The sequence below is a fragment of the Salvelinus alpinus genome, chromosome 22 (assembly GCF_045679555.1).
Source record: "Salvelinus alpinus chromosome 22, SLU_Salpinus.1, whole genome shotgun sequence".
Classification (NCBI taxonomy): Eukaryota; Metazoa; Chordata; class Actinopteri; order Salmoniformes; family Salmonidae; genus Salvelinus; species Salvelinus alpinus.
The window spans coordinates 38,972,212-38,990,402 of NC_092107.1; the positions used below are offsets into that span (position 1 = coordinate 38,972,212).

At 51.1% G+C, this 18,191-nt stretch overlaps 1 protein-coding gene across 1 annotated transcript in view; it reads right to left on the minus strand.

Annotated features, from left to right (window-relative positions):
• LOC139549669 (uncharacterized) overlaps positions 1 to 14,102 on the minus strand; it is a 62,160-nt gene extending 48,058 nt beyond the window's left edge. The window contains exons 1-5 of the mRNA XM_071360335.1: positions 14,066 to 14,102; positions 10,629 to 11,456; positions 7,625 to 8,479; positions 6,802 to 7,316; positions 3,456 to 3,645 (exon numbers count right to left, since the gene is read on the minus strand). Coding sequence (XP_071216436.1) covers positions 3,456 to 3,645; positions 6,802 to 7,316; positions 7,625 to 8,479; positions 10,629 to 11,456; positions 14,066 to 14,102 — 2,425 coding nt within the window. The remainder of the gene's footprint in view (positions 1 to 3,455; positions 3,646 to 6,801; positions 7,317 to 7,624; positions 8,480 to 10,628; positions 11,457 to 14,065) is intronic.
• Positions 14,103 to 18,191: the final 4,089 nt, after the last annotated feature.

Consider the following 18,191-nt stretch of genomic DNA (forward strand, 5'->3'; position numbering starts at 1 on the left):
AGCTAACCACCATAGCAAAAGACACAATTTTTTTTTTTTTTTTGAGATATACATGGAGGAGGCTTAAATACGCCTGACCTAGTGAGATATACATGGAGGAGGCTTAAAAACCCCTGACCTAGTGAGATATACATGGAGGAGGCTTAAAAACCACTGACCTAGTGAGATAGACATGGAGGAGGCTTAAAAACCCCTGACCTAGTGAGATAGACATGGAGGAGGCTTAAATACCCCTGACCTAGTGAGATATACATGGAGGCTTAAAAACCATGCCGTCCCTAAGAGGGGTGCGTCACTTGAGTGGGTTGAGTCACTGACGTGGTCTTCCTGTCTGGGTTGGCGCCCCCCCTTGGGGTTGTGCCGTGGCGGAGATCTTTGTGGGCTATACTCGGCCTTGTCTCAGGATGGTAAGTTGGTGGTTGAAGATATCCCTCTAGTGGTGTGGGGGCTGTGCTTTGGCAAAGTGGGTGGGGTTATATCCTGCCTGTTTGGCCCTGTCCGGGGGTATCATCGGATGGGTCCACAGTGTCTCCTGACCCCTCCTGTCTCAGCCTCCAGTATTTATGCTGCAGTAGTTTATGTGTCGGGGGGCTAGGGTCAGTCTGTTATATCTGGAGTATTTCTCCTGTCTTATCCGGTGTCTTGTGTGAATTTAAGTATGCTCTCTCTAAATCTCTCTTTCTCTCTTTCTCTCTTTCTCTCTTTCTCTCTTTCTCTCTCTCTCTCTCTCTCGGAGGACCTGAGCCCTAGGACCATGCCTCAGGACTACCTGGCATGATGACTCCTTGTTGTCCCCAGTCCACCTGGCCGTGCTGCTGCTCCAGTTTCAACTGTTCTGCCTGCGGCTATGGAACCCTGACCTGTTCACTGTGATTACTATTATTTGACCATGCTGGTCATTTATGAACATTTGAACATCTTGGCCATGTTCTGTTATAATCTCCACCCGGCACAGCCAGAAGAGGACTACTTACTTGTGTCCTTGCTGGCATTAAAAAGTTGAAAAAGTATTAACAGAAGACATAATGAGATCGGACTATCATCTAATTGGCATCAACATAACTCTGACCAAATTTCCACGTGGGCAGGGATATTGGAAATGTTATCAAAGCCTACTGGTTGACAAATAATTTAGAAATTACTTTTTCCTGCGTAACACAGGTACTGGGATATTGTTTGATTGCTCATTGGAGGTCGCTCCTTGAAAACGACAGCTCTAGCCTTCAGCTCAGTGCGGATGTTGCCTGTAATCCATGGCTTCTGGTTGAGATTTGTACGTACGGCAACTGTGGGGGACTACGTCGTCAATGTACTCCACCTGTCTTCTCCCTACATCACTCCACCTGTCTTCTCCCTACATCACTCCACCTGTCTTCTCCCTACATCACTCCACCTGTCTTCTCCTTACATCACTCCACCTGTCTTCTCCCTACATCACTCCACCTGTCTTCTCCCTACATCACTCCACCTGTCTTCTCCCTACATCACTCCACCTGTCTTCTCCCTACATCACTCCACCTGTCTGCTCCTTACATCACTCCACCTGTCTTCTCCCTACATCACTCCACCTGTCTTCTCCCTACATCACTCCACCTGTCTTCTCCCTACATCACTCCACCTGTATGCTCCCTACATCACCCCACCTGTCTTCTCCCTACATCACTCCACCTGTCTGCTCCCTACATCACCCCACCTGTCTTCTCCCTACATCACTCCACCTGTCTTCTCCCTACATCACTCCACCTGTCTTCTCCCTACATCTCTCCACCTGTCTTCTCCCTACATCACTCCACCTGTCTTCTCCCTACATCACTCCACCTGTCTTCTCCCTACATCACTCCACCTGTCTGTTCCCTACATCACCCCACCTGTCTTCTCCCTACATCACTCCACCTGTCTGCTCTCTACATCACCCCACCTATCTTCTCCCTACATCACTCCACCTGTCTTCTCCCTACATCACTCCACCTGTCTTCTCCCTACATCACTCCACCTGTCTGCTCCCTACATCACCCCACCTGTCTTCTCCCTACATCACTCCACCTGTCTGCTCCCTACATCACTCCACTGCTCTGATTCAAATTTCGGTTGAATGCATTCAGTTGTACAGGGGTAGAGATCATTGAGGTCGTAGAAACTTGTCATCACATCTCTGTCTCTGTCTCTCTCTCTCTCTCTCATAAAGACAAAACAATACGTTGTATCATGACCATCTTCCACTATTCTATTCTACTTACATCCACCCATCCCGCTCCCTATCTCTCTCTCTCTCTCTCTTTCTCTCTCTCTCCCGCTCCCTATATCTCTCTCTCCCGCTCCCTATATCTCTCTCTCTCTCCCGCTCCCTATATCTCTCTCTCCCGCTCCCTATATCTCTCTCTCTCTCCCGCTCCCTATATCTCTCTCTCTCCCGCTCCCTATATCTCTCTCTCTCTCCCGCTCCCTATATCTCTCTCTCTCTCCCGCTCCCTATATCTCTCTCTCTCTCCCGCTCCCTATATCTCTCTCTCTCCCGCTCCCTATATCTCTCTCTCTCTCCCGCTCCCTATATCTCTCTCTCTCTCCCGCTCCCTATATCTCTCTCTCTCTCCCGCTCCCTATATCTCTCTCTCTCTCCCGCTCCCTATATCTCTCTCTCTCTCCCGCTCCCTATATCTCTCTCTCTCTCTCCCGCTCCCTATATCTCTCTCTCTCTCTCCCGCTCCCTATATCTCTCTCATCCGGATTTGACATCCTTGGACATTGGAGAACACTGTGGGCCATTGCTCAGTGAGGAAGCAGAATATAATGGGGAGAAAATTAAACACTACCCCTCTGATTAAAAGCCAGTGTGTGGGCTGTGTTGTCCAGGGTCATTCCTCAAGAGGTTTTGGCTGTGGTCGCTGGTGAGGACCGGGGACAGAGATGGTGACAGAGGCTCAGCAGCAGCACTTATGGTATTAGACAAGAACGAGTGTATGACTTCATAATCTCTCTATCATGTTGATGGAGATAACTGCCTTTCTCTCTGTCTCTATCTCACACAAGCACACAAGACTCCAGTTAATTTCTGCTGAGACACACACACAAGGACACAAGACTCCAGTTAATTTCTGCTGAGACACACACACACAGGAAAGTTCAGACAGACATTTACTTTGTGGCTGAATAAAGAACAATCACAACAAGTTTAAAACACACCAACATTACAGATCAACAGATTCTCTCTTTCATCCTTTCCTCTGTCTTACTCTCTCTGTCACTCTCTCCTCTCTTTTACATCTCAAATGATCTCCACCTTTTTAAATCTGTCTCTCAAGATCAAACCACAAACCTCAAAATGAGAGCGGGAGAGTTAGGCCTATCGATGCCTAAACCACTCAATATAGGCTGTCAGTCAAAACACACTGATTCACAGGAACATCCTAAAAGCGCAGGAAAAAAATAAACTTCAACAAAAAAAAGATCACGCCCACTCTCCAAGGGCGTGACCCCACTCTCCAAGGGCGTGACCCCACTCTCCAAGGGCGTGACCCCACTCTCCAAGGGCGTGACCCCACTCTCCAAGGGCGTGACCCCACTCTCCAAGGGTGTGACCCCACTCTTCAAGGGCGTGACCCCACTCTCCAAGGGCGTGACCCCACTCTCCAAGGGCGTGACCCCACTCTCCAAGGAAGTGACCCCACTCTCCACAGGTGTGACCCCACTCTCCAAGGGCGTGACCCCACTCTCCAAGGGCGTGACCCCACTCTCCAAGGGCGTGACCCCACTCTCCAAGGGCGTGACCCCACTCTCCAAGGGCGTGACCCCACTCTCCAAGGGCGTGACCCCACTCTCCAAGGGTGTCTCAGGGGAAGTGGGATATGCAACAACAACAACAAAATATTTCCACTTCACCACACACTGTACAGGTTACACACTTGAGCATGTGTGAAACAAGACACATATAAGCACCCCCTGTTTGATCTTGACCTAACAGTTTCCATGTTTTAATCGAAAGATAACCTCTCTGGGATTGTTCGGGACAAATTCAAACAACAGAAATCTCATAATTAAAATTCCTCAAACATACAAGTATTATACAACATTTTAAAGATAAACTTCTTGTTAATCCAGCCACAGCGTTTGATTTCAAAAAGGCTTTATGGCGAAAGCACACCATGTGATTATGTTAGGTCAGCGCCTAGCCACAGAAAACCATACAGCCATTTTCCAAAGAAGAAGAGGTGTCACAAAAGACAGAAATATCGTTAAAATTAATCACTAACCTTTGATGATCTTCACCGGATGGCACTCCCGGGCCTCCATGTTAGACAATAAATTTGTGTTTTGTGCGATAAAGTTAATCTTTATGTCCAAAAACCTAATTTGAAATTGCCGCGTTATGTTCAGAAATACATTGTCTCAAACAAACATCCGGTGAAAGTGCAGAGAGCCACATCAAATTACAGAAATACTCATCATAAACATTGATGAAAGATACAAGTGTTATACATGCGATTAAAGATAAACTTCTTCTTAATGCAACCATTGTGTCAGATTTCAAAAAGGCTTTATGGCGAAAGCACACCATACGATTATGTTAGGTCAGCGCCTAGCCACAGAAAACCATACAGCCATTTTCCAACCAAGGAGAGGTGTCACAAAAGTCACAAATAGCATTAAAATGAATCACTTACCTTTGATGATCTTCATCTGATGGCACTCTCAGGTCTCCATGTTATACAATAAATGTTTGTTTTGTGCAATAAAGTTCATCTTTATGTCCAAATACCTCCTTTTTGTTCCCTCGTTTAGTCCAGTAATCCAAATGCACAAAGCATGCTCACAAAGTCCAGATAAAAAGTCCAAAAAGTCCCATTATAGTTCGTAGAAACATGTCAAACGATGTATATAATCAATCTTTAGGATGTTTTTATCATACATCTTCAATAATATTCCAACCGGACAATTCCTGTCATTAGAAAGGAACGGCCGCGTGCGATAAACAACTCAAGGCTTTCAGCCTGACCACTGGTTGAAATAGCTATTATTCGCTCCCCTTCCACAGTAAAAGCCTGAAACAACTTTCTAAAGACTGTTGACATCTAGAGGAAGCCTTAGGAAGTGCAATCTGACCCCATAGACACAGTGTATTGGATAGGCAATCACTTTTAAAAAACTACAAACCTCAGATTTCCCACTTCCTGGTTGGATTTTTCTCAGGTTTTTGCCTATCCAGAGAGAGAGAGAGAGAGAGAGAGAGAGAGAGAGAGAGAGAGAGAGAGAGAGAGAGAGAGAGAGAGAGAGAGAGAGAGAGAGAGAGAGAGAGAGAGAGAGAGAGAGAGAGAGAGAGAGAGAATATGTTTCTCAGGAAATTCTCTTTGTTGCACTTAAGTCAGCCTGACATTGACCCCCCAAGGCCAGAGGTCACATGCACACAGATACACACATAGAGAGACACACACATGCACGCACGCACCCACGCACACACACACACACACACACACATATATACAGTACATGATAAAGGTGTGAAATAAATAAGGCGAGAGAGAAACAGTGAAAGATACTGCTGAACATTTGAAACCAGACTCCACACAGGCGGAAGATATTTCTTGGAATTACAAATCCATAGATTTTTTTTACTTCTTTTTGAAATAAAGAACTCTACACTGCAGAGACAGAGACAGGGCTGTAGAGGAGTCAGTGACACTGGTGTCTTGGGGTGTGTGTGTGTGTGTGTGTGTGTGTGTGTGTGTGTGTGTGTGTGTGTGTGTGTGTGTGTGTGTGTGTGTGTGTGTGTGTGTGTGTGTGTGTGTGTGTGTGTGTGTGTGTGTGTGTGTGTGTGTGTGTGTGTGTGTGTGTGTGTGTGTGTGTGTGTGTGTGTGTGTGTGTGTGTGTGTGTGTGTGTGGACGTGTTTAACTATTCTTCTACAAGAATAGTAAACGAACAAAAAGTTGACCAGCTGGGGACATTTTGTTAGTCCCCACAAGGTCAAATGCTATTTCTAGGGGGTTTAAGGTTAAAGTTAGAATTAGTGTTAGGGTTAGAATTAAGTTAAATATTAAGGTTAGGAGCTAGGGTTAGGTAGGGTAGGGTTAGGGTTAGGAGCTAGGGTTAGGTTTAGGGTTAGGATAAAGTTTAGGTTTTTGGGTTAGGGTTAGGGTTAGGGTTAGGGTTAGGGTTAGGGTAAGAGTACGGGTTAGGATTAGGGTTAGGTTTATGGTTAGGGGTTAGGGAAAATAGGATTTTGAATGGGACTGAATTGTATGTCCCCACAAGGTTAGCTGTACAAGACTGTGTGTGTGTGTGTGTGTGTGTGTGTGGTGGAATGTTTAATGAAACCCTTCACCACAACCTAGCCATTGTCCTGTGTAGGACAGTAGCTGGATCTCTGTGTGGGGAGGACAGTAGCTGGAGCTCTGTGTGGGGGAGGACAGTAGCTGGAGCTCTGTGTGAGGGAGGACAGTAGCTGGAGCTCTGTGTGAGGGAGGACAGTAGCTGGAGCTCTGTGTGAGGGAGGACAGTAGCTGGAGCTCTGTGTGGGGGAGGTCAGTAGCTGGAGCTCTGTGTGAGGTAGGACAGTAGCTGGAGCTCTGTGTGGGGGAGGACAGTAGCTGGAGCACTGTGTGGGGGAGGACAGTAGCTGGAGATCTGTGTGGGGGAGAACAGTAGCTGGAGATCTGTGTGGGGGAGGACAGTAGCTGGAGCTCTGTGTGGCTCTGTGTGGGGGAGGACAGTAGCTGGAGCACTGTGTGGGGGAGGACAGTAGCTGGAGCTCTGTGTGGGGGAGGACAGTAGCTGGAGCTCTGTGTGGGGGAGGACAGTAGCTGTAGCACTGTGTGGGAGAGGACAGTAGCAGGAGCTCTGTGTGAGGGAGGACAGTAGCTGGAGCTCTGTGTGAGGGAGGACAGTAGCTGGAGCTCTGTGTGGCTCTGTGTGGGGGAGGACAGTAGCTGGATCTCTGTGTGTGGGAGGACAGTAGCTGGAGATCTGGGTGAGGGAAAACAGTAGCTGGAGATCTGTGTGGGGGAGGACAGTAGCTGGAGCTCTGTGTGGGGGGGGGGTGGACAGTAGCTGGAGCTCTGTGTGGGGGAGGACAGTAGCTGGAGCACTGTGTGGGGGAGGACAGTAGCTGGAGATCTGTGTGGGGGAGAACAGTAGCTGGAGATCTGTGTGGGGGAGGACAGTAGCTGGAGCTCTGTGTGGCTCTGTGTGGGGGAGGACAGTAGCTGGAGCTCTGTGTGGGGGAGGACAGTAGCTGGAGCTCTGTGTGGGGGAGGACAGTAGCTGGAGCTCTGTGTGGGGTAGGACAGTAGTTGGAGCTCTGCGTGGGGGAGGACAGTAGCTGGAGCTGTGTGTGGGGGAGGACAGTAGCTGGAGCTCTGTGTGGCTCTGTGTGGGGGAAGACAGTAGCTGGAGCTCTGTGTGGCTCTGTGTGGGGGAGGACAGTCGCTGGAGCTCTGTGTGGCTCTGTGTGGGGGAGGACAGTAGCTGGAGCTCTGTGTGGGGAGGACAGTAGCTGGAGCTCTGTGTGGGGGAGGACAGTAGCTGGAGATCTGTGTGGGGGAGGACAGTAGCTGGAGCTCTGTGTGAGGGAGGACAGTAGCTGGAGCTCTGTGTGGGGGAGGACAGTAGCTGGAGCACTGTGTGGGGGAGGACAGTAGCTGGAGCTCTGTGTGGGGGAGGACAGTAGCTGGAGCTCTGTGAGGGGGAGGACAGTAGCTGGAGATCTGTGTGTGGGAGGACAGTAGCTGGAGCTCTGTGTGGGGGAGGACAGTAGCTGGAGCTCTGTGTGGGGGAGGACAATAGTTGGAGCTCTGCGTGTGGGAGGACAGTAGCTGGAGCTGTGTGTGGGGGAGGACAGTAGCTGGAGCTCTGTGTGGCTCTGTGTGGGGGAGGACAGTAGCTGGATCTCTGTGTGGGGAGGACAGTAGCTGGAGCTCTGTGTGGGGGAGGACAGTAGCTGGATCTCTGTGTGGGGAGGACAGTAGCTGGAGCTCTGTGTGAGGGAGGACAGTAGCAGGAGCTCTGTGTGAGGGAGGACAGTAGCTGGAGCTCTGTGTGAGGGAGGACAGTAGCTGGAGCTCTGTGTGGCTCTGTGTGGGGGAGGACAGTAGCTGGATCTCTGTGTGTGGGAGGACAGTAGCTGGAGATCTGGGTGAGGGAAAACAGTAGCTGGAGATCTGTGTGGGGGAGGACAGTAGCTGGAGCTCTGTGTGGGGGGGGGTGGACAGTAGCTGGAGCTCTGTGTGGGGGAGGACAGTAGCTGGAGCACTGTGTGGGGGAGGACAGTAGCTGGAGATCTGTGTGGGGGAGAACAGTAGCTGGAGATCTGTGTGGGGGAGGACAGTAGCTGGAGCTCTGTGTGGCTCTGTGTGGGGGAGGACAGTAGCTGGAGCTCTGTGTGGGGGAGGACAGTAGCTGGAGCTCTGTGTGGGGGAGGACAGTAGCTGGAGCTCTGTGTGGGGTAGGACAGTAGTTGGAGCTCTGCGTGGGGGAGGACAGTAGCTGGAGCTGTGTGTGGGGGAGGACAGTAGCTGGAGCTCTGTGTGGCTCTGTGTGGGGGAAGACAGTAGCTGGAGCTCTGTGTGGCTCTGTGTGGGGGAGGACAGTCGCTGGAGCTCTGTGTGGCTCTGTGTGGGGGAGGACAGTAGCTGGAGCTCTGTGTGGGGAGGACAGTAGCTGGAGCTCTGTGCGGGGGAGGACAGTAGCTGGAGATCTGTGTGGGGGAGGACAGTAGCTGGAGCTCTGTGTGAGGGAGGACAGTAGCTGGAGCTCTGTGTGGGGGAGGACAGTAGCTGGAGCACTGTGTGGGGGAGGACAGTAGCTGGAGCTCTGTGTGGGGGAGGACAGTAGCTGGAGCTCTGTGAGGGGGAGGACAGTAGCTGGAGATCTGTGTGTGGGAGGACAGTAGCTGGAGCTCTGTGTGGGGGAGGACAGTAGCTGGAGCTCTGTGTGGGGGAGGACAATAGTTGGAGCTCTGCGTGGGGGAGGACAGTAGCTGGAGCTGTGTGTGGGGGAGGACAGTAGCTGGAGCTCTGTGTGGCTCTGTGTGGGGGAGGACAGTAGCTGGATCTCTGTGTGGGGAGGACAGTAGCTGGAGCTCTGTGTGGGGGAGGACAGTAGTTGAAGCTCTGCGTGGGGGAGGACAGTAGCTGGAGCTGTGTGTGGGGGAGGACAGTAGCTGGAGCTCTGTGTGGGGGAGGACAGTAGCTGGAGCCCTGTGTGGGGGAGGACAGTAGCTGGAGCTCTGTGTGGGGGAGGACAGTAGCTGGAGCACTGTGTGGGGGAGGACAGTAGCTGGAGCTCTGTGTGGGGGAGGACAGTAGCTGGAGCTCTGTGTGGCTCTGTGTGGGGGAGGACAGTAGCTGGATCTCTGTGTGTGGGAGGACAGTAGCTGGAGATCTGGGTGAGGGAAAACAGTAGCTGGAGATCTGTGTGGGGGAGGACAGTAGCTGGAGCTCTGTGTGGGGGGGGGTGGACAGTAGCTGGAGCTCTGTGTGGGGGAGGACAGTAGCTGGAGCACTGTGTGGGGGAGGACAGTAGCTGGAGATCTGTGTGGGGGAGAACAGTAGCTGGAGATCTGTGTGGGGGAGGACAGTAGCTGGAGCTCTGTGTGGCTCTGTGTGGGGGAGGACAGTAGCTGGAGCTCTGTGTGGGGGAGGACAGTAGCTGGAGCTCTGTGTGGGGGAGGACAGTAGCTGGAGCTCTGTGTGGGGTAGGACAGTAGTTGGAGCTCTGCGTGGGGGAGGACAGTAGCTGGAGCTGTGTGTGGGGGAGGACAGTAGCTGGAGCTCTGTGTGGCTCTGTGTGGGGGAAGACAGTAGCTGGAGCTCTGTGTGGCTCTGTGTGGGGGAGGACAGTCGCTGGAGCTCTGTGTGGCTCTGTGTGGGGGAGGACAGTAGCTGGAGCTCTGTGTGGGGAGGACAGTAGCTGGAGCTCTGTGCGGGGGAGGACAGTAGCTGGAGATCTGTGTGGGGGAGGACAGTAGCTGGAGCTCTGTGTGAGGGAGGACAGTAGCTGGAGCTCTGTGTGGGGGAGGACAGTAGCTGGAGCACTGTGTGGGGGAGGACAGTAGCTGGAGCTCTGTGTGGGGGAGGACAGTAGCTGGAGCTCTGTGAGGGGGAGGACAGTAGCTGGAGATCTGTGTGTGGGAGGACAGTAGCTGGAGCTCTGTGTGGGGGAGGACAGTAGCTGGAGCTCTGTGTGGCTCTGTGTGGGGGAGGACAGTAGCTGGAGCTCTGTGTGGGGGAGGACAGTAGCTGGAGCTCTGTGTGGGGGAGGACAGTAGCTGGAGCTCTGTGTGGGGTAGGACAGTAGTTGGAGCTCTGCGTGGGGGAGGACAGTAGCTGGAGCTGTGTGTGGGGGAGGACAGTAGCTGGAGCTCTGTGTGGCTCTGTGTGGTGGAGGACAGTAGCTGGAGCTCTGTGTGGCTCTGTGTGGGGGAGGACAGTCGCTGGAGCTCTGTGTGGCTCTGTGTGGGGGAGGACAGTAGCTGGAGCTCTGTGTGGGGAGGACAGTAGCTGGAGCTCTGTGTGGGGGAGGACAGTAGCTGGAGATCTGTGTGGGGGAGGACAGTAGCTGGAGCTCTGTGTGAGGGAGGACAGTAGCTGGAGCTCTGTGTGGGGGAGGACAGTAGCTGGAGCACTGTGTGGGGGAGGACAGTAGCTGGAGCTCTGTGTGGGGGAGGACAGTAGCTGGAGCTCTGTGAGGGGGAGGACAGTAGCTGGAGATCTGTGTGTGGGAGGACAGTAGCTGGAGCTCTGTGTGGGGGAGGACAGTAGCTGGAGCTCTGTGTGGGGGAGGACAATAGTTGGAGCTCTGCGTGTGGGAGGACAGTAGCTGGAGCTGTGTGTGGGGGAGGACAGTAGCTGGAGCTCTGTGTGGCTCTGTGTGGGGGAGGACAGTAGCTGGATCTCTGTGTGGGGAGGACAGTAGCTGGAGCTCTGTGTGGGGGAGGACAGTAGCTGGATCTCTGTGTGGGGAGGACAGTAGCTGGAGCTCTGTGTGAGGGAGGACAGTAGCAGGAGCTCTGTGTGAGGGAGGACAGTAGCTGGAGCTCTGTGTGAGGGAGGACAGTAGCTGGAGCTCTGTGTGGCTCTGTGTGGGGGAGGACAGTAGCTGGATCTCTGTGTGTGGGAGGACAGTAGCTGGAGATCTGGGTGAGGGAAAACAGTAGCTGGAGATCTGTGTGGGGGAGGACAGTAGCTGGAGCTCTGTGTGGGGGGGGGTGGACAGTAGCTGGAGCTCTGTGTGGGGGAGGACAGTAGCTGGAGCACTGTGTGGGGGAGGACAGTAGCTGGAGATCTGTGTGGGGGAGAACAGTAGCTGGAGATCTGTGTGGGGGAGGACAGTAGCTGGAGCTCTGTGTGGCTCTGTGTGGGGGAGGACAGTAGCTGGAGCTCTGTGTGGGGGAGGACAGTAGCTGGAGCTCTGTGTGGGGGAGGACAGTAGCTGGAGCTCTGTGTGGGGTAGGACAGTAGTTGGAGCTCTGCGTGGGGGAGGACAGTAGCTGGAGCTGTGTGTGGGGGAGGACAGTAGCTGGAGCTCTGTGTGGCTCTGTGTGGGGGAAGACAGTAGCTGGAGCTCTGTGTGGCTCTGTGTGGGGGAGGACAGTCGCTGGAGCTCTGTGTGGCTCTGTGTGGGGGAGGACAGTAGCTGGAGCTCTGTGTGGGGAGGACAGTAGCTGGAGCTCTGTGCGGGGGAGGACAGTAGCTGGAGATCTGTGTGGGGGAGGACAGTAGCTGGAGCTCTGTGTGAGGGAGGACAGTAGCTGGAGCTCTGTGTGGGGGAGGACAGTAGCTGGAGCACTGTGTGGGGGAGGACAGTAGCTGGAGCTCTGTGTGGGGGAGGACAGTAGCTGGAGCTCTGTGAGGGGGAGGACAGTAGCTGGAGATCTGTGTGTGGGAGGACAGTAGCTGGAGCTCTGTGTGGGGGAGGACAGTAGCTGGAGCTCTGTGTGGGGGAGGACAATAGTTGGAGCTCTGCGTGGGGGAGGACAGTAGCTGGAGCTGTGTGTGGGGGAGGACAGTAGCTGGAGCTCTGTGTGGCTCTGTGTGGGGGAGGACAGTAGCTGGATCTCTGTGTGGGGAGGACAGTAGCTGGAGCTCTGTGTGGGGGAGGACAGTAGTTGAAGCTCTGCGTGGGGGAGGACAGTAGCTGGAGCTGTGTGTGGGGGAGGACAGTAGCTGGAGCTCTGTGTGGGGGAGGACAGTAGCTGGAGCACTGTGTGGGGGAGGACAGTAGCTGGAGCTCTGTGTGGGGGAGGACAGTAGCTGGAGCTCTGTGAGGGGGAGGACAGTAGCTGGAGATCTGTGTGTGGGAGGACAGTAGCTGGAGCTCTGTGTGGGGGAGGACAGTAGCTGGAGCTCTGTGTGGGGGAGGACAATAGTTGGAGCTCTGTGTGGGGGAGGACAGTAGCTGGAGCTGTGTGTGGGGGAGGACAGTAGCTGGAGCTCTGTGTGGCTCTGTGTGGGGGAGGACAGTAGCTGGATCTCTGTGTGGGGAGGACAGTAGCTGGAGCTCTGTGTGGGGGAGGACAGTAGTTGGAGCTCTGCGTGGGGGAGGACAGTAGCTGGAGCTGTGTGTGGGGGAGGACAGTAGCTGGAGCTCTGTGTGGGGGAGGACAGTAGCTGGAGCTCTGTGTGGGGGAGGACAGTAGCTGGAGCTCTGTGTGGGGGAGGACAGTAGCTGGAGCTCTGTGTGGGGGAGGACAGTAGCTGGAGCTCTGTGTGGGGGAGGACAGTAGCTGGAGCTCTGTGTGGCTCTGTGTGGGGGAGGACAGTAGCTGGAGCTCTGTGTGGGGGAGGACAGTAGCTGGAGCTCTGTGTGGGGGAGGACAGTAGCTGGAGCTCTGTGTGGGGGAGGACAGTAGCTGGAGATCTGTGTGGGGGAGGACAGTAGCTGGAGCTCTGTGTGGGGGAGGACAGTAGCTGGAGCTCTGTGTGGGGGAGGACAGTAGCTGGAGCTCTGTGTGGGGGAGGACAGTAGCTGGAGCTCTGTGTGGGGGAGGACAGTAGCTGGAGCTCTGTGTGGGGGGGGTCAGTAGCTGGAGCTCTGTGTGGGGGAGGACAGTAGCTGGAGCTCTGTGTGGGGGAGGACAGTAGCTGGAGCTCTGTGTGGGGGAGGTCAGTAGCTGGAGATCTGTGTGGGGGAGGTCAGTAGCTGGAGCTCTGTGTGGGGGAGGACAGTAGCTGGAGCTCTGTGTGGGGGAGGACAGTAGCTGGAGCTCTTTGTCCTGTCTATTGGGGTTAGAAGATAAATGTGTATTATTAATTACACCCACAGTGTTATTACGTGCATACCGTACAGTTGTTTTCGTACTGCGACTACAAACATTTTCTGAGACATTTCTGGTTCAGTTTTAGTTTGTTTTTCTTAACTAATTTCTACGACTGTGAACCAGAAGAAGCGTCCCATTTGTAGTCTCAGTGTTTGTGTTCCTTCATGTTGAGCGTTTTCTTGTTTTTCAGGGTTTTGTTTTGTTTTTGAGAGAGAAATTAGGCATTTGCCCCCTCCGGATGTGCTCCAGTTTGATGTTCCTTTCCTGTGTGTATGTGTGTGTGTGTGTGTGTGTGTGTGTGTGTGTGTGTGTGTGTGTGTGTGTGTGTGTGTGTGTGTGTGTGTGTGTGTGTGTGTGTGTGTGTGTGTGTGTGTGTGTGTGTGTGTGTGTGTGTGTGTGTGTGTGTGTGTGTGTGTGTGTGAATGAATATGAAGCAACTCATTAAGTGATCATAAAAAAAAGTGTGATGTACAGCTGTACAACAAAACAACAACTAAACCTGCAGTCAGCTAATCATACCAGAGTATTAGGTCACACACACACACACACACACACACACACATTTACATATACACATTTACATATACACACATTTTTTGCAGATATCACAACTTTTTATTTTTCTCCCACTCTGCCTCCTTTCCGCTCAGTCTTTAAGAAACTCTGTAAAAACTATCAGCCATTCTTCCCCTCAGAGGGTGACATCATAGGAGAGTACTTCTGAAAGCAGGTGTCTTCCCCTCAGAGGGTGACATCATAGGAGAGTACTTCTGAAAGCATGTGTCTTCCCCTCAGAGGGGGACATCGTAGGAGAGTACTTCTGAAAGCAGGTGTCTTCCCCTCAGAGGGGGACATCGTAGGAGAGTACTTCTGAAAGCAGGTGTCTTCCCCTCAGAGGGGGACATCGTAGGAGAGTACTTCTGAAAGCAGGTGTCTTCCCCTCAGAGGGGGACATCGTAGGAGAGTACTTCTGAAAGCAGGTGTCTTCCCCTCAGAGGGGGACATCGTAGGAGAGTACTTCTGAAAGCAGGTGTCTTCCCCTCAGAGGGTGACATCATAGGAGAGTACTTCTGAAAGCAGGTGTTTTCCCCTCAGAGGGGGACATCGTAGGAGAGTATTTCTGAAAGCAGGTGTCTTCCCCTCAGAGGGTGACATCATAGGAGAGTACTTCTGAAAGCAGGTGTCTTCCCCTCAGAGGGGGACATCATAGGAGAGTACTTCTGAAAGCAGGTGTTTTCCCCTCAGAGGGGGACATCGTAGGAGAGTATTTCTGAAAGCAGGTGTCTTCCCCTCAGAGGGGGACATCGCAGGAGAGTACTTCTGAAAGCAGGTGTCTTCCCCTCAGAGGGTGACATGGTAGGAGAGTACTTCTGAAAGCAGGTGTCTTCCCCTCAGAGGGGGACATCGCAGGAGAGTACTTCTGAAAGCAGGTGTCTTCCCCTCAGAGGGTGACATGGTAGGAGAGTACTTCTGAAAGCAGGTGTCTTCCCCTCAGAGGGGGACATCGCAGGAGAGTACTTCTGAAAGCAGGTGTCTTCCCCTCAGAGGGTGACATGGTAGGAGAGTACTTCTGAAAGCAGGTGTCTTCCCCTCAGAGGGGGACATCGTAGGAGAGTACTTCTGAAAGCAGGTGTCTTCCCCTCAGAGGGTGACATGGTAGGAGAGTACTTCTGAAAGCAGGTGTCTTCCCCTCAGAGGGGGACATCGTAGGAGAGTACTTCTGAAAGCAGGTGTCTTCCCCTCAGAGGGGGACATCATAGGAGAGTGCTTCTGAAAGCAGGTGTCTTCCCCTCAGAGGGGGACATGGTAGGAGAGTAATTCTGAAAGCAGGTGTTTACTTTCCTCTGTTTGGTCGGATGCTTTTCCACTGAAACAAGCCAGAATCAATATCACTGATTATGCAAGAAAAAAACTGCACTGCCACGAACAGTGACTCTGTGGAAGTACCAACAGAACCCACGGAAGAACCATGCAAATGAATAGAATAGATTAGATTAGAATAAAATAGAATATAACAGAATAGAATAGAATAAAATAGATTAGAATAAAATAGAATTGTCACGTTCCTGACCTGTTTTCCTTTGTTTTTGTATTTGTTTAGTATGGTCAGGGCGTGAGTTGGGGTGGGCATTCTATGTTATGTGTTTCTATGTTGGGTTCTTTTCTATTAGCCTTATATGGTTCTCAATCAGGGACAGGTGTTTGACGTTTCCTCTGATTGAGAACCATATTAAGGTAGGCTGTTCTCACTGTTTGTTTGTGGGTGATTGTCTTCCGTGTCTGTTTATGTACCACACGGGACTGTTTCGTTTGTTTAGTCTGTTCCTGTTCGTGCGTTCTTCGTGTTATATTGTAAGTTCACGTGTTCAGGTCTGTCTACGTCGTTTTGTTGTTTTGTTGTTATTCTAGTGTGCTTCGTGTTCGTCTTGTTTAATAAATTCATTATGTCTTCATACAACGCTGCGTTTTGGTCCGATCCCTGCTCCTCCTCAGACGAGGAGGAGAACAGCCGTTACAAGAATAGAATACATCAGAATAAAATAGAATAGAAAAAAATAGAACAGAATAAAATAGAACAGAATAAAATACATTAGAATAGAATAAAATAAAATATAATAAAAATAGATTAGAATAAAATAGAACAGAATATAATATAATTTAATAAACTATAATTGATTAAAATAGAATTGAATAGAATAAAATAGATTAGATTAAAATAGAATAGAATAAAATAGAAAATAAGAAATGTATTTAGAATCAAATATATTAGAAAAACATATTAGAATAAAATAGAATAGATTAGAATAACATAGATTAGAATAAAATAGAATAGAATAAAATAGAATAGATTAGAATAAAATAGATTAGAATAAAATAGATTAGACTAACATAGAATAGAATAGAATAAAATAGATTAGAATAAAATAGAATAGATTTGAATGAAATATAATTAAATGAAAGGAATTATTGAGGCCTTGATTATTCTAAGGTGTTTTAGTACTAGGCCAGAGAAAAAGCCTGCAAACCCAGTGTAGTATATCTTTGGGTCCAGTATTGAAGAACAGGGCTGTAAGGTATGACAGGGGGCCAGTATTGAAGAACAGGGCTGTAAGGTGTGACAGGGGGCCAGTATTGAAGAACAGGGCTGTAAGGTGTGACAGGGGGCCAGTATTGAAGAACAGGGCTGTAAGATATGACAGGGGGCCAGTATTGAAGAACAGGGCTGTAAGGTATGACAGGGGGCCAGTATTGAAGAACAGGGCTGTTCAGGTATGACAGGGGGCCAGTATTGAAGAACAGGGCTGTAAGATATGACAGGGGGCCAGTATTGAAGAACAGGGCTGTAAGGTATGACAGGGGGCCAGTATTGAAGAACAGGGCTGTAAGGTATGACAGGGGGCCAGTATTGAAGAACAGGGCTGTAAGATATGACAGGGCGCCAGTATTGAAGAACAGGGCTGTTAGGTATGACAGGGGGCCAGTATTGAAGAACAGGGCTGTAAGGTGTGACAGGGGGCCAGTATTGAAGAACAGGGCTGTATGGTATGACAGGGGGCCAGTATTGAAGAACAGGGCTGTAAGGTTTGACAGGGAGCCAGTATTGAAGAACAGGGCTGTAAGGTGTGACAGGGGGCCAGCATTGAAGAACAGGGCTGTATGGTATGACAGGGGGCCAGTATTGAAGAACAGGGCTGTAAGGTTTGACAGGGAGCCAGTATTGAAGAACAGGGCTGTAAGGTATGACAGGGAGCCAGTATTGAAGAACAGGGCTGTAAGGTATGACAGGGGGCCAGTATTGAAGAACAGGGCTGTTAGGTATGACAGGGGGCCAGTATTGAAGAACATGGCTGTAAGGTGTGACAGGGGGCCAATATTGAAGAACAGGGCTGTATGGTATGACAGGGGGCCAGTATTGAAGAACAGGGCTGTAAGGTTTGACAGGGAGCCAGTATTGAAGAACAGGGCTGTAAGGTATGACAGGGAGCCAGTATTGAAGAACATGGCTGTTAGGTGTGACAGGGAGCCAGTATTGAAGAACAGGGCTGTAAGATATGACAGGGGGCCAGTATTGAAGAACAGGGCTGTAAGGTATGACAGGGGGCCAGTATTGAAGAACATGGCTGTTAGGTGTGACAGGGGGCCAGTATTGAAGAACAGGGCTGTAAGGTATGACAGGGGGCCAGTATTGAAGAACAGGGCTGTAAGGTATGACAGGGAGCCAGTATTGAAGAACAGGGCTGTAAGGTATGACAGGGGGCCAGTATTGAAGAACAGGGCTGTAAGGTATGACAGGGGGCCAGTATTGAATAACAGGGCTGTAAGGTATGACAGGGGGCCAGTATTGAAGAACAGGGCTGTAAGGTATGACAGGGGGCCAGTATTGAAGAACAGGGCTGTTAGGTGTGACAGGGGGCCAATATTGAAGAACAGGGCTGTAAGGTATGACAGGGGGCCAGTATTGAAGAACAGGGCTGTAAGGTATGACAGGGGGCCAGTATTGAAGAACAGGGCTGTAAGGTATGACAGGGGGCAAGTATTGAAGAACAGGGCTGTAAGGTATGACAGGGGGCCAGTATTGAAGAACAGGGCTGTAAGGTGTGACAGGGGGCCAGTATTGAAGAACAGGGCTGTATGGTATGACAGGGGGCCAGTATTGAAGAACAGGGCTGTAAGGTTTGACAGGGAGCCAGTATTGAAGAACAGGGCTGTAAGGTATGACAGGGAGCCAGTATTGAAGAACATGGCTGTTAGGTGTGACAGGGAGCCAGTATTGAAGAACAGGGCTGTAAGATATGACAGGGGGCCAGTATTGAAGAACAGGGCTGTAAGGTATGACAGGGGGCCAGTATTGAAGAACATGGCTGTTAGGTGTGACAGGGGGCCAGTATTGAAGAACAGGGCTGTAAGGTATGACAGGGGGCCAGTATTGAAGAACAGGGCTGT